This window comes from Arvicanthis niloticus, chromosome 20 (assembly GCF_011762505.2).
Source record: "Arvicanthis niloticus isolate mArvNil1 chromosome 20, mArvNil1.pat.X, whole genome shotgun sequence".
Lineage (NCBI taxonomy): Eukaryota > Metazoa > Chordata > Mammalia > Rodentia > Muridae > Arvicanthis > Arvicanthis niloticus.
Window position 1 is genome coordinate 51973661 of NC_047677.1, and position 24112 is coordinate 51997772.

The following is a 24112-nucleotide window of genomic DNA, read 5'->3' on the forward strand; positions in this document are numbered from 1 at the left end:
ATCTCAATTGTAGCTTCCCCTCCCTAGAAAGTGAAGGCAGAAAGAGTGTGAGAGCCAGAGGGAATAACAGATAGTAAGAAAACAAGGCCATCTAAATAAATTTAAGCAAAGCTCACATGGCCAGAAAGAAACTGAAGCCTGTATGGCTCTGCAACAGGTCCTCTGCATAGATATATTATGGCTTTCATTTTAATGTTGTTATGGGATTCCTGAGTGTGTAATCGAATGGATCTCTGATTTTGTGCATCTTCTTGGGCATTTTTCCTTCTGTTAATGTGTCCTGTTCAACTTCAATATGATAATTTTTGTTTTATCTTATTATATTTTATTTTGTTTTATTTTAATATTATTTCTTTGAAACTTGTTATTTTCTAATGAGAGACAGAAAGCAAGTGGAACCAGATGGGAGGAGAGATGGGGAGGTATTGGAAGGAGTAGAGGGAGGAGAAACCATAAATAAGATATATTATGTGAGAAGGAAATCTACTTTCAGTAAAAGAAAAAATAAAATATAAAAAATAAATACAAGCCAGGCAGTGGTGGCGCACGCCTTTAATCCCAGCACTTGGGAGGCAGAGGCAGGCGGATTTCTGAGTTGAAGGCCAGCCTGATCTACAGAGTGAGTTCCAGGACAGCCAGAACTACACAGAGAAACCCTGTCTCAAAAAACCAAAATAAATAAATAAATATAAATAAATAAATAAATAAATAACTTGGAAAAATAAAAAGAAATTTCCTCTTATGGAGCAGGCCTGAATCAGAAGGCAGGCTTTTACTCCATAATGGTTGTGTCACTATTGTACCAATAAGTACATTATGCCTGGAAAGTCAGGATTGCTGCATGCATGTTTTAACACTGGGTAAGATCGTTGATATATTTTATCTCTAAGCAATCATCATAGCATTATCTGTCTCCATGTAAGCAGGAAGAAAGTTTCATAGTCATCTCAAGATTCTCTAACATATAGGGAGATATCCTGTGCCTTGTACTGTAATTTTTATTTAATAACTCATAACACTGAGAGTGACAGTGTCTGCCATGTAGGGTAATTCCATTTCAACTCTTTCATTTAATTCACACACAACCCCCCAACTTTCCCATCCTTACCTCCATCTGCACTTAACCCTTTATCCCCAGCATTCCTTCTCTTTTTTCATTTTACATGCCCCTCCCATTATGTGAAAATTGAGTTATGAAATAGCAGACTTCCATATGTCTTATATGATCTTCCTTTTTGTGGGCCATCCAGCCCATTTTCTTTCAAACTCCCAAACTCCTTCCTGCTTAATCTTTTCTATCTCTCTATCACTATGTTACCTGTAATATACTAGTTTCCTGAATTAACATGTTGTTCTTACAAAAAAGAGCCCTTTCTGTTTTTCTGGCTTCCATGTGTGCTCCAAATTAAATGCACAAGATAAAAATATTTTAAGCTAGAATTTGCACATGAAAGAGAAATTACAGACTATGTTTTTCTGTGTCTGAGTTAACCAACTTGGTATAATTTTTGCTGTTCCATATATTTACTCATTATTTTTATAGTTTCATTTTTCTTCATAGCTGACTATTCTATTTTGTACTTTTCATGTCCATTCATCTGTTGATGGGCATCTAGGCTGACTCCACTTTCTAGCTATTATAAATATAGTATTAAAGAACATAGATGCATGAGTGTCTCTGTAGTAGTCTATAAAGCCAATTAAACATTTGCTCAGGAGTAATGTATCTAGGCTATATGGTAGTTCTATATTAGTTCTTTGATAAAACTACAGACTTCAAAATGGCCTCAATGGTTTACACTCTTACCATCAGTGTATGATAGCTCTGTTTTGTCATAACCATGCCAGGATCTGCTATTGTTTGTATTACTGATGATGACCACTATGGCTGGGGTAAAGTAGAATCATAAAGTAGTGTAATTTAATTAATAATTAATTTAATTAATCAAAATGATGAATACATGTTTGAATATTTTTCAAATGTTACCTAGAAATTCCAAGAAATTTTTCTTGGTTTTATACACCCCTATTTAAAAATTGCATTGTATTTTGTATTAATTAATGTATTGGTTACTTTATATCCCAATTGCCGCATTCCTTTCCTCCTCTCCTCCCAGTTCCACAATCTCTTCCTCCCTTTCCCCATTTCTCTTCTCTCTTTTCTCTTCAGAGAAGGGAAGGCCTCCTATGGATATCAACAAGCCTTGGGATATCAAGATAAAGTAGGACTACATGCCTCTTCTCCTATTCAGTCTAGAAAATGCAGCCCTGTTAGGGGAAATGGATCCAAAGGCAGGCAGCAGAGTCAGAAACAGTTTCTACTCCAATTGTTAGGGGACACACACAAAGACCAAGGCTATGCCTAGGCCCATCCTGGTTGGCAGTCTGTTTAGTCTATATGAACCCCTATTGGCCCAGGTTAGTTGATTCTCTATGTTCTGGTGTTCCTGACCTCTCTGGTTCCTTCAATCCTTCCTCTCATTCTTCTATAAGATTCCCTGAGCTCTGGCTGATGTTTGGCTCTGTATTTATGCATCTGTCTTCATCAGCTGTGGGTGAAGCCTCTCAGATGGCAGTTATGGTAGGCTCCTGTCAGCATGTATAACAAAATACCATTAATAATGTCAGGTCTGCTGGTACAAAATCAAACAGTCCTCTGAGGGGAAGGGGAGTGAGGATGATTATAGGAAAGACAGAAAAAAGACTCACAGATACAAGTCAGAAATTGGGAGGGCTGTCCAGTCAATAATACAGCAGCCCCAAGTTTATTTCTCATAGGCTTTTTATACTTTACAGTGCCATGGGAAACAAAGTCACAAGCTAGTAGAAACAATTCCTGATGTGCACACAGGATATCTGTTTCCATTCAGAGGCCTCCCTTTTTCCTCCACCAAAATTAATAGAACATTCAGCCACTTGCCTTGAGAATCAAGTATGTATCCTCTTATCATTCCATACATAAGCAGGACAGGAAATCTGGCAGAAGACCTTCATCTGCCTTGACTCTCTCTGACAGGCAAGCTTTCACAGAAGTAGGCAAAAGAGCCTCCCAACAGGGTAGGCTGTCTCACATGGCATGGGTCTCAAGTTGGGCCTGTCATTGGTTGGCCTTTCCTCAGTTTCTGATCTATCATTATTCCTGCACATATTGTAGGCAGGACAAAATGTGAGTCAAAGGTTTTGTGGGTGAGTAGGTTACCCCATTCCTTTATTAAAAGCCTTTTCTAGTTACAGGAGTGGCCATTTCGAGTTACATACCCTCTATTGCCTGCAGTCTTAGCTATGGCCACACTCATAGATTCCTGCATGTTTCCATTGACTTTGGTTTCTATGTTTTCCTAGAGATGCCCCTCCAGTTCTCTCTCTCTCTCTCTCTCTCTCTCTCTCTCTCTCTCTCTCTCTCTCTCTCTCTCTCTCTCTCTCTCTCTCAGTTCTCTCTCACTTCACCCTACACAGACTTGAACCCTTCTGTTCTCCACCCACACCTTCTCCCATCCTGTTTCCTCCCTTCATCTATCCCCAAACAGCTATTTTATTTCCCCTTCTCAGTGAGATTCAAGTTTCCTTCCTTGTTACTTATCTTCTTTGGATCTGTGGATTGTAGCATGATTATCATGTACTTGAGGACATGCCATATTTGCCTTTCTGGGTCTGGGTTACTTCACTCAGTATGATCTTATCTAGTTCCATGCATTTGCCTGCAAATTTCATGATGTCACTGTTTTTAGTAGCTGAGTAATATTTCACTGTGTAAGTGTACCACACTTTCCTTTATCTGTTCTTTTGTTGAGGAACTTCTAGATAAAACATCTTTTGGGTATCTTCCCAGCAGTGATATAGTTGTGTACTGAGGTAGAATTATTCCAGATTTTCTAAGAAACCTCCAATCTGACTTCCAAAGTGGTTGTACAAGTTTTCACTTCGATCAGCAATGGAGGATTGTTCCCATTGCTCCACATCCTCACCAGCACGTGAAGGCACTCAAGGTTTTCTTCTTGGCCATTCCTACAGGTTTAAAAAGGAATCTCATATTCATTTTGATTTTCATTTCCCTAGTAACTATGGATGGTGAACATTTCTTTAAGTCCTTCTTAATCATTAGAGCTTCCTCTGTTGAGAATTCTCTGTTTAGACCTGTACCCATTTTAAATTGGGTTATTTGATTTGTTGATGGCTACTCTCTTGAGTTCTTTCTATCTTTTGGATGTCAGTCCTATGTCAGATGTAGAGTTGCTGAAGATCTTTACCCATTCTGTAGGCTGCTGTTTTATCCTTTCGATGGTGTCCTCCACCTTATATAAGCTTTTCAGTTTCCTGAGGTCCCATTTATTAATCATTGATCTTAGTGCCTGAGCTGTTGGTGAAGTTGTTCATGAAGCTGTTCATGAAGTTGTCCCCTGTGTCAATGTATTCAAAGTTATTACCTATTTTCTGTAACTGGTTTTATATTGCGTTCTGTGATCCACTTGGACTTGAATATTGTGCAGGGTGATAGATGTGGATCTATTTTCATTCTTCTACCTGCAGATATCCAGTTAGTTCAGTATCATTTGCTGAAAATGATTTCATTTTTCCATTGTATAGTTTTGGCTTCTTTGTCAAAAATTAATTGTCCATAGGGGTGTGTGTGTGTGTGTGTGTGTGTGTTTGTGTTTACTTTTGGGTCTTTGAAACATTTTCATTAATCAACTTTTCTAGTTTTGTGCTGGTGCCATGCAGTTTTTATTGCTATTGCTCTGTAGAACAGCTTAAAATTGGGGATATTGATACCTCCAGAAGCTTTTTGTGTCTATTGTGTTTGTTTTTATATTTTATTATTGTACAAGATTGTCTTAGCAATCCAGGGATTTTTGTTCTTCCATATAAAGTTGAGAATAGTTCTATCAAGGTCTGTAATAATTGTGTTGGGATTTTGATGAGAATTTTGTTTAATCTGTACATTCCTTTAGGTAAAAATAGATGCTTGCATCTCTTGTTCCTGTTCTCTTACCTAGATTTTCCATCTCCATGATTCTCTCAGTGTGTATTTTCTTATTGGTGCTATTTCTATTTTTAGGGCTTGAACATTTTTATTCATCTACTTCACCCGTTTGACTGTATTTCTTTAGGGAATTTATTCATTTTCTTTTTAAGGGCCGCTGTCATCTTCATAAACTTTTCTTGTGCTTGAGCTATGTTGTCTAGGTTATACAGGCCTTGCTGGGATCTAGTGGTATGATTGGCTCTTGTTGATTGTCTTCTTATGCTGACCCTTAGCCACCTGGTTGTCCCTGTTGCAGGAAGGCCACTAGGATTCCAGGCAGAATTGTGTGCTGGAAAATGGAGCACAGAGGACTGAATGCAGTCTACAGCTGTTGGTTTTGCTTTAGGGAGACTTGGAAGACAGGTAATTGGAAGGAGGGGATTTTCCCTGGTTGTTTCTGAAGCCTACAGGCTTCAGAGAATGTAGACAGAGTTGAGCACCTGAAAATAGAGTGCAGGGGACAGGGCACAACTCACAGCTGCTGGGTTTGCCCCTGGGAGGAACCAACAGGCAGGGGATTGGGGTGGGTTTAAGGGTCTTATCTAGATGTCCCTGGTGCTGCAGGCCTTCAGGGTTGTTGGGAGAGCTATGGGACAGAAAATGGAGTGCAATGAACAGGGCATAGCTCACCAGTACTGTGTCAAGTACGAGATGGGGCCTGGAGAGGTTACACCTGGATGTCTCTGGTGCCTATAGGCATCCAGGAATGCAGCAAGAGCTGTGGGCTAGAAGATGGATGTTGTTTCTCTATTCTACCAGCAGACAGGAACGACGCAACTCGGAGTTCTTCTCAACACAGTTTTATTCAGGATCCTTTATTATCCTCTCTCTATGGAAGCCCTTCTCTCCTCTCTTTCTCTGGATGCCCTTCTGTCCTCTCCTCTCTCTGGATGCCTTTCTGATCTCTCCTCTCTCTGGATGCCTTTCTCCTATCTCTCTGGATGCCTTTCTCCTATCTCTCTGGATGCCCCTACTCTCCTCTCTTTCTGGAAGCTCTTCTGATCTAGCCCCTTAACAGCCGTCCTTTTTATACCCCTGCCTGTCCCAATCAGCACCTGCCATGTGGGCATGCCTCATTGGTGCACCTCAAACAGCCCGACCCTGCATAGCAGCGAGTCTGCACATTGTGACTCAGTTAGGGAAAAACGCCCGGTGCGCAAACTGCCAAGAAGCAGCGCTCGAGCCCACCCGCTTGCACCAAGAAGCGATGCTCGAGTGCACCACTCCTCACAGATGGAGCTCAGGGGATAGGGCACAGCTCACTTTTGATAGGTGTGTGCCAGGTGGAACTTGGTAAGCAGGGGAGTGGGGGAAGAGGCCTCATCCAATTGTCCTTGGTGCCAGGAGGTCTCTGGAAATGCTGGCAGTGCTGGATGTCCCTGGTGCTAGCAGGTCCTCAGGAATGCAGGTAGTGTTGTGGGCCAGAAAATGAAGTGCAAAGGACAAGGCACACTTTGCCAATGCTAGGAATGCCCCGGGGGGGGGGGAGATGGTAGGCAAGATATTGAGTGTGGTAGCAGTTATCACTCTTAATGTTTAGTCTTTTATTTTTGAATCTTTGTATATCCCAGACTAGTGGTTCTCAATCTGTGGGTTTGACATCCTTGAAGGTTGCATATCAAATATCCTGCATATCATATATTTGCATTAAGATCCATAACTAGCAGTATTACAGATATGAAGTAGCAACAAAATAATTTTATGGCTGAGTGATCACCTAACATGACAAATTGTATTAAAGAGTGACAGTTTTAGGAAAGTTAAGAAACACTGTTCAAGACACTAATCCTCTGTCTTATGAATAGATGTCAAAGAATATTCTCACATTCTATGAGCTACATCTGCACTTGCTTCATAGTTTTCTTTTTTTTTTTTTTTTACAGTGGCTTTCTACCAAAACCTCTATATAATTTTTAAACTCTTTCAGCAAAGTTTTAGAACACAAAAATAACATACAAAAATGAATAGTCTATTTATGTACTAATGAAAAATAAATTGAAAGAGAAGTCAGGAAAACAATCCCATGCATAATTGCCCCTTCAAAAAGTCCCGAGAATAAACCTAATCAACAAAATGAAAATCCTGTACAATAAAAAAATTTAAGACTCTAAAGCAAGAAATTAAAGAAGACAGTAGAAGGCAGAAGGCTTTTCGTGCTCACAGATTCAAAGAACCAATATTGTGAAAATAGCCACCTTACAAAAGCAATCTATAAATCCAATGCAACTATAATCAAAACTCCAATGCAATTCCTCATAGACAGAAAAAAATTCTAAAAGTTTTTGTAGAGATACGAAAGACTGAGATTAACCAAAACAATTCCTTAAAAAATCAGCATAACTAATTTCATATTACACTACAGAGCTATATTAAAAAAATAATATAGTAATAGCATAAATATAGTAATAATATAACTAAAATAAAATAAATATAGCAATAAAGACAGCATGGTACTGTCACAAGACCAAACAGATAAAAATGGAATCGAACTGAAGACTCAGCTATAAGTCCATGATCTGATAGCCACTTGATTAATTTACAAAGATGCAAAGTATATGTGCACTAAAAGGACACAATTTTTAATAAACAGTATTAGGGAAACTGGACTTTATAATGCAGAAAAAAGTGAAATTCAATCTTTATCTTTCATGCTGCACAAAACACAATTTCATATGAATCAAAGACCTCAACATAAGACCTGATATTCTGAAAGTACTAGGGGACAAAGTGGAAAATATAGACATAGGTAAGACTTTCTGAATAAGAATCCAGTAGCAAATTCACATTGGCAAGGTTGCAGCAGAATCTTTAAATTAAATTATAGGTTCCATGCAACTCCCATCAAAATCTCAGCAGACTTTTTCTTTGTCTTTTTTTTATTCTTCTTTGTGGGGTGGGGAGTGCTAGAGATATAGTTTCTCTGTATAGCCCTGGCTGTTCTAGAACTTAATCTGTAGATTAGGCTTGCCTTGACTCACAGAGATCCACCTACCACTTTCTACCCAGTGCTGGGATTAAAGGTGTGTATCACCTCATCCAGCATATGATTACTGTAGCATCTTACATAGGTAAGGCTAGCCTTGAACCTCTTATCCACTTTTTATCTTTGGCTCTCTCAGTGCTAGAATTATGGAAGTATACAACAACCTCTGAATTGGGTTATGATGTTGCTTTTAAGTTAATGAAATTGTGTGTGTGTGGGGGGGGGGAGGAATTATTTGCACCTACGTATGAGTGTCTGGAGTCCAGAATCAACAAATTTCCTAGAGCTGGATAAGGGTTCTAGAATAGAACACAAACACTCTGCAGCTTTCCCTGCTGAACCTTTTCTTAAGCCCTAGCTCATGATTTTATATGAATAGATTTGTAGGATTGTTCTCCATGAATATTTTTATATGAAAATAAATAAGCAGACTTAAGTAGCATAAGAAATGAGACAGATATTCAACAAATATGATGCCATTTAATTAATTGTACTTTTGATCCTATTGGCCAGAATTAGTTATGAATGTACCTTGATACAAGCGAAGCTGAGATATGATTTCAAACTAAATGGAGTTATTATACTTCATGTATTAGTTCTTATTCTGTCATTGTAAGGAGCAAGGATCTATGAGAGAGAGAAAAAAATAACCTTATTGTTCACCCCTTCCCCCATGAAACTAATAGAAATCCTCTTGGCTCCATATCTCATTCTCAGAATAATAACTGCTAATATCTAAGTTAAAATTAATTTAAGGCAATTATGTTTTAATTCAGAAAAACTATATTCAAAAATATATAAACTCTCATGTCTAAGGCTGAGATAACATGTACTGTATGTGGGCTGTCACAGATGGTACTGTGCCTAGTCACTGCAGAGTCTGATGACAAGGAGAATGTACCACTCAAAAGAATAAATTATTCTCCCTACCATTCCTATTTTGTATCATTAAAAACTTAGATATTCAGCTATTGGTTTTTCTTTGTAATAAGCATTCAGTATGTTATTTATATCTTCCACATTAATACTCAACTTTTATCTCTTTTTTTATTGGACCTACTTTTGATAAAAAATAGTTAGAGACATAGCCAAAACCTCATATGACTAGGAAAATGTCAAATTTATTAACCTAAATAATTTGTAATAAACAGAACAAATATTAGTTTCATCAAAAGAAGATGACATGAAAGTTAATTATGTATTTTTCATGACTTTTTTAGATAACACCTGGAAAATGGAAAACATTAATATTTATATTAATATTTTCCAATAATCAAATAATAATTTACAATACTACATTTCATTTCATATCACAGGATGAGGAGAGCTTACAAGAGCACTTATAATTAAACTGCATCATTCATTATATTCATTTCTGATTTCTCCACTAATTACATTTACTTCTTTTCCTTCCAAATCAGCATTTGTCTGCAAACTCTCACAAAGCTGTCCAGTCTGACTCTCAAGAGGAAACTCAGACTGCCTCCAGACACTCTTCAATGAGAAAAAAAACTCCAACGTCTCCTGGGGAGAGTTGAACACAGGGGATAGCAGTAAAATATATTAATAACCATTGTTTTCAAGAATGTGGAAATCTCAAATATATCATTGTGTGACTACTATAACCTCTATCTATCTGTCTGTCTGTCTATCTATCATCTATCTATTATCTATTTATTTACCTACCTATCATCTATTTATTTACCTTTCTTTATATATCATTTTTCATCTCATGTATGTGTAAGGGAGAGAGGAGAGAGAGAGAGAGACTGAATTATTTCCTCAAAGGACATAGTGTTCTTTCTCTCCTGGGATACACAGGCCTCCTGACCTCAGATGTGATTCTTTACTGCAACAAAGCTTTTTTAATGCACAGGCCTAAAGATGATAATAAGAATGTGGTAATAAGAAAGCACAGAAAAAGCAGGAAGGTGGCTAATCAGAAGCAAAAGGAATAATTCTCCCGTCTTGTGCTGGGATTGAAGGTATGTGCCACAGCTAAATTGTCAATACTGAATTTAGAGAAAGTGAAAGAGAGTATAAAAATGAATAACTGATACTCAAAGCATTTTTGAGTTCTTGTTGTTAATTTACTTAACGTCTCCATTTGGTGAGTGACTGTGGGAAAACTGGAAAGTCAGGGGTGAGCCTCCTAATAATCTTTTCCTAACAATCTACATAAACTGGGTGCACTATTATAGAATTTTAGGAAAGTGACTACATGGAGGTGATGATGAGCATTTCCTGAGAGTTTCCACTCACAGACACTGCTGTGTTTCAGAAACAGTTTAACAGTGTATCATGCTTACTGTCAGCTCACAGAAGATAAAAATCATTTAGGTGAGAGAGAGAGAGAGAGAGAGAGAGAGAGAGATTGAGAAAGAGGAGATGAGATAAGGAATCAAGTCCACTATAAACATGTTTACTTCACAAGGGATCTTTATAACATTGAAAATCTATGTATCAAACAGAACTCATAATTAATACATAAAATATTACATCACAACTCTATGTGAATGTCTTCATTCAGTTACTAGATTGGTCACTCCAGAGGATAGCCACATGATGTCTCTGTCTGCCTCCACAAGAGACTTCCCAGGGCAGGCACTTCTGCACTTTAATGAACATGTTACTATATATTTCACAGTTTGGTTGAAAACATTTGCAGCTTTAAGCTAAAACAGCTCAAATTGATGAATCTGAGAGTTTACGTGAAAAGTTTACTTTCAGATTAGAGTCAGAGGCTCATCCATTACAGCCTATTCTGATTGTTCTTTTCTGAAGAACCTCGAGATCTGTATGTGGACATGTATGTGTCTACATACAGTACATGAGACATCATTCCCATCTCATAGGTCATTATGAAAATAGAACTTTCTGGTATGAATCTCAAATGGAATTCTACTACATTGATCTTGGCATCTGAGAGTGAACTCAACAGCTGATAGAGACCTAAAAACAATAGACAATTTAGTCACATTTTGCCTCTTTCAATATAATTTCAAATAACAAGGACAGAAATTTTTACTGATATCAAATTCTCACCTCATTTTGTGTGATGTAGTATTTTTAATAGCTCAACACAATAGCATTTTTATTAGATAATAGTTTTATAAGTATTTAGAGACCTTCTGATGCTCCAATTTTTATTTGACTCTGAACTCTAGAAAGTATGAAATATACTTATTACAGGCTGTATTTCTCTACTAAAAGTTTAAAATGAACAAATATGTACAACTGATAGGTTGCCAGTATTGTCACAAGGACTGCCTCCACTTCACCAGTCTCAGGGGTCCTCATCATTAATGTAGAAGTTTTCATTAGGCTGCTAGAGTTTAAGTGGGCTGAGTGTATTTACAAAGGACGTTTTTTTGAAGTCACCAGTTAAGCCCTAGTCAGTCATTCCTCTTTGTGGCTACATTTCTCCCCTGGCCTCTAAATCTATATCACTGGGGAAACTGTGTAGTTCCTTCCAAATGTGAAAATATACAACAGGTATACATATACCTGCAAATTTAACTGACAAATGAAAGTCTATAAAGTCCCAAAGATATTACTGCAAAGGAGTTAGGACCCAATAAGGAAATATTGAGTTAAAAATGGTAAGTACAAAGTGAGACCTGTCTCAAGAACAAAAGGAAGAAAGGGGAGAAAAAAGGGGGGAGAGAGAGGGAGTGAGAGGGAGGGAGGGAGAGCAAGAGAGAGAGAGAGAGAGAGAGAGAGAGAGAGAGAGAGAGAGAGAGAGAGAGAGAGAGAGAGAGAGAGAGCACTAACAGGAATGAAGAAACAAAAATAAACTTGAAAGGATCTTTTCATACTAGCATTGACAACTAACTAAAGGAAACCTAAATGGACAACTGACCATCTGTTTACCTTTCTCCTTTGTTAGGACAGTATCACTCTGCAATCTAGGCTATCATTTAACTCACAGTGACTTTCTGCTTCAGCCACAAAATTCTTGGTAGTAAAGGATATATCACCTTTCCCAGCTAACATTTTGTCATTTAATGATTGACAACAAAGTGTATATTGGAAAAATTACCTAGTAGTATGAATAGGAAAGGGATTGGATTTAAAAAAAAATGAGGGTGAGTGGTGATTACTGATTTTTCAAAAAAAATAATAGAGTGAGCAATTTTCTAATTTACCAGAAGGTCTGGAATTAATGAAATGATGTGCTATAGAAATGGTTCAATGAATAGTGAACTTGCTGTTCAGATGTGAGGAGTTGAGTTTGTATCCACAATACCCATGAAATATTGGGCATTCTAGCACTTATACGTAATTCCAACAGTAACCATGAAGGGCAAAAGACGGTGGATCTCTGACTCAGTCTAGCAAAAACAAGTAGCTTCAGGTCAAGTAATAGACCCTGTTTGATAAAATAAGGTGGAGACTAACTAAGAAAAATATTTGAATTGGTATCTGAACGTTACAATCACATAGACACATGTACATCCATATATTTGTCACAAACACACACACACACACACACACACACACACACACACACACACACACACACACGAGGGGGGAGAGACTGGGGAGAGAGAGACAGATAGACAGAGTGTGAATAATTTCCCTCATCTGCAAAAATTCTTGTAATGATTTGCTGTCCTTTCTTTCAGGCGATGAATGTCAACTGCTCTCTGTGGCAGGAGAACAGCTTGTCTGTCAAACGCTTTGAATTTGCTAAGTTCTCTGAGGTCCCTGGAGAATGCTTCCTCCTGTTCTCCCTCATCCTTTTCATGTTCTTAGTATCACTGACAGGAAATGCACTCATAGCCCTTGCCATCTGCACCAGTCCAACCCTACACACCCCCATGTACTTCTTTCTGGCCAACTTGTCTCTCCTGGAGATTGGCTACACTTGCTCTGTCATACCCAAGATGCTGCAGAGCCTTGTGAGTGAGGCTCGAGGAATCTCTTGGGAGGGATGTGCCACACAGATGTTTTTCTTCTTATTCTTTGGTATAACTGAGTGCTGCCTATTGGCATCCATGGCATTTGACCGCTACATGGCCATATGCTCCCCACTCCACTATGCAACCCGAATGAGTCGTGGGGTATGTGCCCAGTTGGCAATAGTTTCATGGGGAATGGGATGTATAGTAGGATTGGGACAGACCAATTTTATTTTCTCCTTGGACTTCTGTGGACCCTGTGAGATAGACCACTTCTTCTGTGACCTTCCACCTGTCCTGGCACTTGCCTGTGGAGATACATCCCAAAATGAGGACGCCATCTTTGTGGTAGCAGTCCTCTGTATATTTAGTCCATTTTTGCTAATCATTTATTCCTATGTCCGAATTCTGTTTGCAGTGCTGGTGATGCCTTCACCTGAGGGGCGCCATAAAGCTTTGTCCACCTGTTCCTCCCACCTACTTGTAGTCACACTCTTCTATGGCTCAGGATCTATTACATACTTGAGGCCCAAGTCTAGCCACTCACCAGGAATGGACAAACTCTTGGCCCTCTTCTACACAGCGGTGACATCCATGCTGAACCCCATCATCTATAGCTTAAGGAACAAGGAAGTAAAGGCAGCACTGAGAAGAACTCTGGGCCTAAAGAAAGTTCTGGCAATAAATAGGTAACAGAACCTTGCAGAGCTCCTTGCTAATAAGAATATGCAAGAAGCCAGATTAAACAAATAAAAACTGGTACATTCTTCTGTTTGCCTTATTTGATTCTCTTTGTAATTTTGAAGGTACCTCTGTGGTAAGGTTTATTTTCTAACTGCTAATTCTGAAATGAAATCAAACACTGAAAAATGCAAGTAAAGAGTACAATACTGCAGAGAGATTTTCCATTATGTTTGAGTCTAGGATGTCAATTTAAACTGCCAAGTTATATCTCAGAAGTCTTGCAAATTCAAGACCTGGTGTCCCTATAATTTCTGCTCTTTATTCAGACATATGTTATATGACTCTTTATCCCATTGTAACTATAGGAAAGGTCTTACTTCAGTAATATTTGTGTTTTTATTAAATAGTGCTATATACCACAACTCTGAATTCTTTTGTGATATAAATATACCAAAAAGTATAGATTTTAGAATTCACTGAACTGTTTGGATTTAATATGATTTGCTTTAAAACATTAAATAAAATATAAGATTTTTCAAGACTTTCTATGGCTGTTTTTCTGGTTTTATTCTATTATTATTATCATCATCATTATTAATTATTTCACTTATACACTTTACTTCCTGCCCATTGCCCCTGCAGACAGTCACATCATCCCACAATTCTTCCCCTAATCGCACCTCCCATTTTTCTCTGAGTTCATTGTGTCCCTCCTGGAAATCCCCCAACCATGATGATTCAAGTCTCTGTGAGGCTAGGCAAATCCTCTCTCAGTAAGGCCAAACTATGTCGCCCAGCTAGAAAAACACATCTCACATGCAGGCAAAAGCTTTTGGGATAGCTCCACTCCTGTTGTTCAGGATGCACATAAACACCAAGCTACACATAGATATCATATGTGCTATGTTCAGGGAGGTCTATATCAAGGGCATGTATACTCTTTGGTTGATGGTTCAGTCTCTGAGAGCACCAAGGGTTCAGCTTAAATGACTCTGTTGGTCTTCCTGTGGAGTTCCTATCCTCTTACAAGCTATAAACCTTGCTCCTGTTTTACCATAAGTGTCCCCAGGCTTCATCCACTGTTTGTCTATGAATGTCTATATCTGTCTGAGTCAGCTGCAGATGGAGCCTCTCAGAAGACAGCCACGCTAGACTACTGTTTGCAAGCATAACAGAGTATCATGAATAGTGTCAGTGATTGGTGCTTGCCAATGTGATTGGTCTTAAGTCATGCTGGTTGTTGGTTGGCCATTCCCTCACTCTATCGCCATTCCAGCATTTCTTGTAGACAAGATACATTTTTGGTCAATTTATATGGGTGGTTGCCGTCCCTAATGCTCCACTAGGGTTCTTGCATGGCTACAGGAGTTGTCTTTTCTTCAATTTTGTCAGTCACAGTCAAGGATGCACTCATGGATTCTGAGGCACCTCCCTTTTCCCAGGTCTCTTTTTCTTCCTGGAGAAGCCCCCTACTCTCTTACCCCTGTCAGCTGCAGATTTCTATTCATTCTCGTGGCTATCTGGTCATCCCTTCTGTCCTTCCCTATGTATATTCCACCATATGTCTCTTTTATTCAGTTTATTTCCTCCATTTGCCTCTTATGAGTATTTGATTCCCCCTTCCAAGTGAGATTCAAGCATCCCTGTTTGTGCCTTTTTCTTGTTTATCTTCTTTTGGTCTGTGAAGTCTAGCACAGTTATTTTTGTATTTTATAGCTAATATCCACTTATAATTGAATACATACCATGCATTTCTTTTTGAGGTTGGATTACTTCACTCAGGATGGTACTCTCAAAATCCATCCATTTGCCTGCAAAATTCATGATGTGTTTGTTTTTAATAACTGAATAGTATTTCCATTGTGAAGATGTACCAAATTTACTTCATCTATTCTTTAGGTGAGGGACATCTAAGTTATTTCCAGTTTCTGGCTATTACGAGTAAAGCTGCTACAAACATAGTAGAAACAGGTGTCTTTGTAGGATGGTGGAGCATCTTTTGGGTATATGTCTAGGAATGGCACCACTGGGTCCTGAGGTAGAACTATTCCCAGTTTTCTGAGAAACTGCCAAATTGATATCCAAAATCACTGTAGAAGTATGCACTCACACAATGAATGGCGGAGTGTTCTCCTTGCTCTACATCTTCCCAGAATGTGCCATCTCTTGTTTTTTTTTTTTTTTTTTTTTTTTTTTTTTTTTTTTGTCTCAGCCATTCTGAAGGGTGTAAGATGGAATATAGGAGATGTTTTGATTTGCATTTCTCTGATGACTAAGAACTTTGAACATGTCTTTAAGTGTTTCCTGGCCAATCGAGATTCCTCTGTTGAGAATTGTTTAGTTCTGTACCCATTTTTAACTGGACTATTTGGGTTGTTGATGTCTACCTTCTGTGTAAATTTTGTTCAGGATTGTTTCAGCAATCCTGGGTTTATTATTTTTCCATATTAAGTTGAAAATTGCTCTTTTAAGGTCTTTAAAATTGTGTTGGAATTTTGATAGGAATTGCATTAAATCAGTAAATTGCTTTTGGTAAAATGGCCATTTTCACTGTTTTATTCCTACCAATCCTTGAGCATGGGAGATTTTTTCATCTTCTGGTGTCTTCTACAATTTCTTTCTCTAGGGACTTGAAGTTAGTGTCATAGAGATCTTTCATTTGTTTGGCTAGAGTTACAACAAAATATTTATATTAGTCATGGCTATTGTAAATGGTGTTTTTTCCCTAATTTCTTTCTCAGCCAGTTAGTCATTTGTATAAAATAGGGCTACTAATTTCTTTGAGTTAATTTTGTATCCACCCATTTTGCTGAAGCTGTTTGTCAGCTGTAAGAACTCTCTGGTAGATCTTTGGCATCAATTTTGAATACTATCATATAATCCACAAATAGTGGTACTTTGACTTATTTTCTGAATTGTATCCCCTTGATGTCCTTTAGTTGTCTTGTTGTTCTGGTTGGAACTTCAAGTACTGTAAGGAATAGCTAGGGAGATACTGGGCAACCTTATCTTGCCCCTGATTCCAGTGCCTTGCTTTAACTTTTTCTCCATTCAGCTTCATGTTGGTTATTGGCTTGCTGTATACCCCTTTGATTATGTTTAGGTATGTGTTTTGTATCCCTGATCTCTCTAATACTTTTAACATGAAGGGGGGTTGGATTTTGTCAAAGGCTATTCTAGTTTCTAATGAGATAATTGTGTAATTTTTTCTTTACCTTTGTTTATAATGTATATTACATATATTGATGAATTTTCATATATTGAACCATCTGTGCATCCCTGGGATGAAACCTACTTTATCATGATGGATGATGTTTTTAATGTGTTCCCATACCTTTTGCCAGTATTTTATCGAGTATTTTTGCATTAATACTCATGATAGAAATCAGTTTGAAGTTCTCTTTCTTTGTTGAGTCTTTGTTTGGTTTAGGTATCAGTGTGACTGGCTTCATGGAATGAGTTTGGCAGTGTTCCTTTTCTTTCTATTTTGTGGAATAATTTAAAGAGTATTGTTACTAGCTCTTCTTTGAAAGTCTTGTAGAATTCTAAACTAAAATCATCTGGCTTATTTTGTTGGGATATTTTGAGTGTCTGCTTCTACTTTTTTTTAGAGGTGAGAGGGCTATTTAAATAGTTTACCTGATGTTGATTTAACTTTTGGTAAGTAGTATCTGTCTAGAAAATTGTCCATTTCATTATGATTTTTGACTTTTTGGGGGGGAGTACAGGCTTTGGAAGTAAGAACTAATGATTCCTTGAATATCCTCAATGTCTGTTGTTATGTCTCCCTTTTAATTTCTGATTTTGTTTATTTGGATAATGTCGCTCTGTCTTTTGTATAATTTGGCTAAGGATTTTTTTTTTTCTTGTTGAACTTCTCAAAGAACCAGCTCTTGGATTTGCTGATTCTTTGTATTGTTTTCTTTGTTTGTAACTGATTGATTTCAGCCCCAATTTTGACTATTTCCTGTCATCTACTCTTGTTGTTCATGTTTGCATTTTTTAGAGCTTTAAGATGCACTTTAAATTGCTGGTATGAAAACTCTTTAATTTCATTATAGAGGCACTTAGAACTATGAACTTTTTGTCATTTATTTATTTATTTATTTATTTTACATTTCAGATTTTACTCCCGGTCCACCCTCCAATTTTTCTACATTCCATATTACTTCCCCACTTCCTGTGTCTACTAGGATGTCCCCATCCTGCACCTCCCACCCATCCAGACCTCTAAACTCACTGGGGACTCCGGTCTCTTGAGGGTTAAATGCATCTTCTCTGACTGAAGTCAGACCTGGCAGTCTTCTGCTGTGTATGTGTTGAGGGCCTCGTAACAGCTCGTGTATACTACCTGGTTTGTGGTCCAGTGTTTGAGAGATCTCGGGGGTCCAGTTTAATTGAGACTGCTGGTCCTCCTACAGAGCCACTCTCTTTCTCAGCTTGTACCAGCCTTTCCCTAATTCAACTACAATGGTCAGCAGCTTCTTCCCATTAGTTGGGTGCAAATATCTGCCTCTGATTCTTTCAGCTGCTTGTTGGGTCTTCCAGAGTGTGGTCATGATAGGTCCCATTTTGTGAGTGTTCCATAGCCTCAGTAATAGCATCAGGCCTTAGGACCTCCCCTTGAGCTGGATCCCACTTTGGGTCTGTTGCTGGACCTCCATTTCCATCCCTGCCATTATTTCAGCCAGGAACAAAGACTGAGTTTTGACTGTGGGATGGTGACCCCCTCCCTCACTTGATGCCCTATCTTCCTGCTGGAGGTGAGCTCTATAAGTTCTCTCTTCCTACTGTCGGGCATTTCATCTCTCATCTCTCTGGTCTCTGGTGCATTCTGGAGGGTACCCTCAACCTCCTAACTTTCAAGGTTGCCTGTTTCCATTTGTTCTGCTGGCCCTCGGGGCTTCAGTCCTTTTCCCTCACCCAATACCATATCAGGTTCTCCTCTTCCTCCCACCCTGTCCACTTTTCCTCCCAGGTCCCTCCCTCCCCACTTGTGATTGCTTTCTTCTTTCTCCCAAGTGGGACTGAGGAGTCTTCACTTAGGTCCTTCAACTTGTTGACTTTTTTTAGTTCTGCGGACTGTATCTTGGTTATTCTGTACTTTTTTCTTTTCTTTTCTTTTCTTTTTTTCTTTCCTTTCCTTTCCTTTCCTTTCCTTCTCTTTTCTTTCTTTTCTTCCTTTTTTTAAATTGCTTAATATCCACTTATAAGTGAGTATGAACCATGCATGTCCTTTTGGGTCTGGTTTACCTCACTCAGGATGATATTTTCTAGTTCCGTCCATTTGCCTGCAAAACTCATGGTGTCCGCACTCTTAATAGATGAGTAGTATTCCATTGCATAAATAAACCACATTTTTTCTATCCATTCTTCCATTGTGGGACATCTGGGTTGTTTCCAGCTTCTGGCTACTGTTGGGTCGTGGAAGGTTATGTTGGTTCTTGGGTTGTGGGTTCGTCCACGCCCCTAGAACTCAGGCTCCTGACAAGAGGTCTAATCTCCATTCCACCTGCACCAGTCAGTCACATACAGGGTGTGATTGACAAGTCTCCACCTTCAGAGATTAAAATATTGAGTTATCTAAAGGCCTGGGGCATAGCTAATTAAGATATTCCCTCCCCTCTTCTCCCTCCCTATAAAAACCAGGGGAGCCAGCTTTTGGAGGGAGTGCAAACCATCTATACTCATTCACCACGCCATGAACAATAAAAGCTTTGGAAAACTGGACTCCACATGTCCCCTGGTCCTGCTGCCAGGTTCCCAGCCTTTGGGCCTGAACCTTCCTGAGGCAGCCACCGGCCCACCTACAGTGGCTTGTGAATGTGGGGCAGTGTGGGAAGCCTGCCCAGGACCCCAGCTGCCAGACTACTGTGGGACCACCCCACAGCTGGACTCCCCCGCGAGGTTTTTTTTCCCCACATGGCTATCACTAAAATGGCCGCTAAGAACATAGTGGAATATGTGCCCCTGTGGCCTGGTGGGGTATCTTTTGGGTGTATTTTCAAGAGTGGTCTAGCTGGGTCTTCAGGTGTATCTATTACCAATTTTCTGAGGAACCTCCAGATTCATTTCCAGAGTGTTCATAGTAGATTGCAATCCCACCAGCAATAGAGGAGTGTTCCTTTTTCGTCACATCCTCACCAACATGTGTTGTCACCAAAGGTTTTGATGTTAGCCATTCTGATTGATGTAAGGTAGAATCTCAGGGTCCTTTTGATTTGTATTTCTCTGATCACTAAGGACTTTGAACATTTCTTTAGGTGCTTCTCAGCCATTCGAGATTCCTCTGCTGTGAATTCTAGATTCTAGTTCTATACCCCATTTTTTGATTGGTTTAAGGTTTTTTTTGTGTGCTTTAACTTCTTGAGTTCTTTATATATTTTGGATATTAGCCCTGTATTGGATGTGGGGTTAGTAAAGTTTTTTTCCCAATCTGTAGGTTGCTGATTTGTCTTATTGACTATATCTTTTGCCTTACAGAAGCTTTCCAGTTTCATGAGGTCTCATTTATCAATTCTTGATCTTAGAGCATGACCCATTGGAGTTCTGTATAGGAAATTCCCCCCTGTGCCAGTGAGTTCAAGGCTCTTTCCCACTTTAGACTTTCCCCCTATTAGATTCAGTGTATCTGATTTTATGTTGAGGTCCTTGATTCACTTGGACTTTAGCTTTGTGCAAGGTGACAAACATGGGTCTATTTTCATTTTTCTACATACAGACAGCCAGGTAACCAGCACCATTTATTGAAGATATTTTCTTTTTTTCCATTGTATACTTTTGGTGTCTTTGTCAAAGATCAAGTGTCCATAAATGTATGGTTTTATTTTTGGGTTTTCACTTCTATTCCATTGATCAACATGTCTGTCTCTGTACCCATACCATGCTCTGTAGTAAAGCTTGAGGTCAGGGATGGTGATTTCCCCCAGCCATTCTTTTATTGTTAAGAACTGTTTGTTCCTCTTACCACTGCTTTCATTGTGTCCCATAAGTTTGGGTATGTAGTGCCATCATTTTCACTGAATTCTAGAAAGGCTTTAATTTCTTTCTTTAAATTTTCCCTGACCCAGGAGTCATTGGGTAAGGAGTTGATCAATTTCCATGAGTGTGTAAGCTTTCTGGTGTTTCTGTTGTTGTTGAAGTGCAGCTTTATTCCATGGTGATCTGATAAGATACAAGGCATTATTTTAATATTCTTGTATCTGTTGATGCTTTTGTGTTTGGGTGAAATATTCTGTAGATATATTTTAGGTCCATTTGATTCATAATATCTGTTAGTTTTTGTGTAGATGACATGTCAATTGTTGAGAGTGAAAGGTCTGGGACTCCCCAGAAAGGAGGTCCACTTAAGTCACAGGATAGCATGCACCCAAAGGACACACGAGAGACCGTCTTGCTGTAAAGCACATGAGGTGGTTTATTAAATCAGAGCTCTGGGCCAGCCCATATCCCCATATCTCACATAGGGGATAGAGGGACTGACCCCGTCGCTCAGTGGTCTAGTGCTTATAAATGGGCGGGGTGGGGAAAAAGCGAACTTTCGCGCGGGTGCACAGGATTGGTTGTTTTATTTTTTTTTTTTTTTTTTTTTTTTGAACACTAGTAGGCCGTACCATGGGGGCAGGGTGTAGTTCCTCTCTTGGCCAGTCAGTTTCTGGGATGTTCTTAACAGGCCTTTGTCCTGTAACTCCCCCTCCTCTGTAACTAATTAGATGGACCCAAACCTGCTGGCAGGTGCTTTTCTGCCCAAGGTCTAAGGTGAAAAATTTACACATATTTCATAAAATGGCCTTTATAATTTTTCACTCTACAAGAGTAGGGTGTTGAACTCTTCCACTATTCATGTGTGGGGGTCGGTGTGCAATTTAAGCTTTAGCCATGTTTCTTTGCAACTGTGGGTGCCCTTATGTTTTGGGCATAGAGTTATAGAATTTAGATATCATCTCTGTAGAGTTTTCCAATTTTGAGTATAAAGTATCCTTTTCTCTCTCTTTTTGTTAAAACTTTCTTGTTGAAAGTCTATTTTATTAGATATTAGAATAGCTACCCCAGCTTGCTCCTTGGGTCCATTTGATTGGAAAACTTTGATCCAGACATTTACTCTTAGGTAATGTCTATCTATATTGCTGAGATGTGTTTCTTTTTTGCAGGATGATACACTCTGTTTTCAAATCCATTTTGTGAGCCTGTGTCTTTTTATTGTAGAACTGAGTCCACTGATATTGAATGATATTAATGACCAGTGATGGTTATTTCCTGTTATTTTGATGATAGTGGTGTGTGTGTGTGTGTGTGTGTATTACTTGTTTTTGTTATATTTTCTTGGATGTAGTTATCCTTCTTGGGTTGGACTTTTTCTTCTAGTATTTTCTATTGGGCTGGATTTGTGATACATATTTTTTGAATTGGATTTGTCTTGAACTATCTTATTTTCTCCATCTATGGTGATTGAGAGTTTTGCTGAGCATAGTAGTATAGGTTGGCACCTATAATTTTTCGGCAGTTTCAAAATATATGTCCAAACCTATCTAGCCTTTAGAGTCTCTATTGAGAAGTCATGTGTAATTCTCATAGATCTGCCTTTGTATGTTATATGGCCTTTTTCCTTTATTACTGTTAATATTCTTTCTTTGTTCTGTTGATTTTGTGTTTTAATTATTATGTGGCATGAAGATTTTCTTTTCTGGTCCAGTTTGATTGGTGTTCTATAAGTTTCTTGTATGTTTATAGGCATTTCCTTCATTAGGCTGGGAAAGTTTTCTTCTGTGATCTTGTTGAGAATATTTTCTGGACCTTGGAGTTGGGACTCTTCACCTTCTTCTATTCCTATTAATCTTAGATTTAGTATTTTCATGATTTCCAAGTTTTCCTGGATGTTTTACATCAGGAAGCCTTTAGATTTAACATTTTCTTTCACTAATATATCAATTTCTTCTATTGTATCTTCTATGCCTAAGATTCTTTCTTCCATCTTCCTGTATTCTGTTGGTGATGTTTGCATCTATTGTCCCTGTTCTCTTCCCTAGGTTTTCCATCTCCAGAATTCCTTCAGTGTGTGTGTGTGTGTGTGTGTGTGTTTATATTTGTGTTTTTTGTTGTTGTTTGTTTGTTTTATTGCTTCTATTTATACTTTCAGGTCTTGCAACTTTTCATTTTTTTCCTTCATCAGTTTCATTGTATTTTACTGTGATTTATTTGTTTCCTCTTTAATGAGCTCTGTTTGATTGTGTTTTCCTTTATTTTTTTAGGGATTTATTCATTTCCTTTTAAATGCCTTTATGATCTTTCTAAGATTGGATTTATGGTCATTTTCTTCTGCTTTGGTTGTGTTAGGATGTCCAAGGCTTTGTAAGGTAGCTATGCTCTGAAGCTGTCATATTGTGCTGGCTTTGTTGATTATGTTATTTCATGGGCCTTTTGCCATCTGGATGGCTTTGGTTCCTGGACATTCTTGTTGTAGTAGGTACTTGGTGTGGTGTGTGTGTGTGGGGGGGAGTGGCTTGAAACTCAATAGTCATTGTGTGGCAGGCCTCTAAAGGGTGTTCTTGGGCTATATCATTCCAGATATATAGGTCAGTATGGTTCAGTGTCCACAGGTTTATATGGCTCAGGACCTGTAGATCTGATGAAACTGGGCAGAGAGTTGGCAGGAGAATAGAGGTCTACCTGGGCTATCAGTCTGCTGAGGGCAGCTTGGCATACCCAGAGAACTCAGCAAGCAGGAAAGATTGGTTGCGGGAAGGAAAGCTAACTATTATAGTTTAGGCTCAGTGAGTCTGATGAAGGTTGGGGGAGAGATAGTCAAAGAATGGAGGTCCCCCTGGGATAGCGGGCTGCTAAGGGCAGCTCTGCTTCCCCCAGAGGACCCAGCAAGCAGGGAAAATAGGTGGAGAAAGGGAAAATTACCTGTATGGTTCAAGATGCACAAGTTTGCTGAAGTTGGGGGGAGGTCCCCCTGGGAAGCAAGCTGCTCAGGACAGCACAGCTTGCTCCAGAGGACTCAGCAAGCCTCTATTCACGTTAAAAATAATGTTTAAAATATTAATATTCAAAAACTCACAGGCATCTCAGGCCAAGCAAGCAGGTAAATTAGATGTATATTATTATGTGGAAGTCAAACTTGTGAAGAAAAAAGTGGATTGAAGAGAGAGGTACTACCAGCTCCTTCGGTTCCTCAAAGAGTGCTAATCTGGTGTACACAGCACCAGATCTATGATGACTCCTGGAACACCTGTGAGAAAGCACAAAGGAACCAAGGCCTGGGTAGTGGCTTCTCCCCCTGTCTTCACCAAAGTCTTAACAAGGGATGACTTCCCCACTCACTCACCCACCCACACTCTTCTTTATTATCCCATCTCTGATCCTTCTGAGTGACCTCATCAGGCAGGGTTTTCATTGGGGCACAGTGAAGTTTTGGCAAGACACAACTGGTTGAAGATTAAGAGGTTTGGGTTTGGCTCAAACGCTGCACATATGCAAGTGCACTGCACAATAAACCCAGATATGCACGCTGATGCT

At 38.9% G+C, this 24112-nt stretch overlaps 1 protein-coding gene across 1 annotated transcript; it reads left to right on the plus strand.

Annotated features, from left to right (window-relative positions):
• Positions 1 to 9609: 9609 nt before the first annotated feature.
• LOC117724678 (olfactory receptor 10C1-like) lies at positions 9610 to 14138 on the plus strand. Its single transcript, XM_034524598.2, has 2 exons — positions 9610 to 9991; positions 12635 to 14138. Exon 2 carries the CDS (start codon positions 12638 to 12640, stop codon positions 13601 to 13603), a length of 966 nt encoding a protein of 321 aa, XP_034380489.1. The 5' UTR covers positions 9610 to 9991; positions 12635 to 12637; the 3' UTR covers positions 13604 to 14138.
• Positions 14139 to 24112: the final 9974 nt, after the last annotated feature.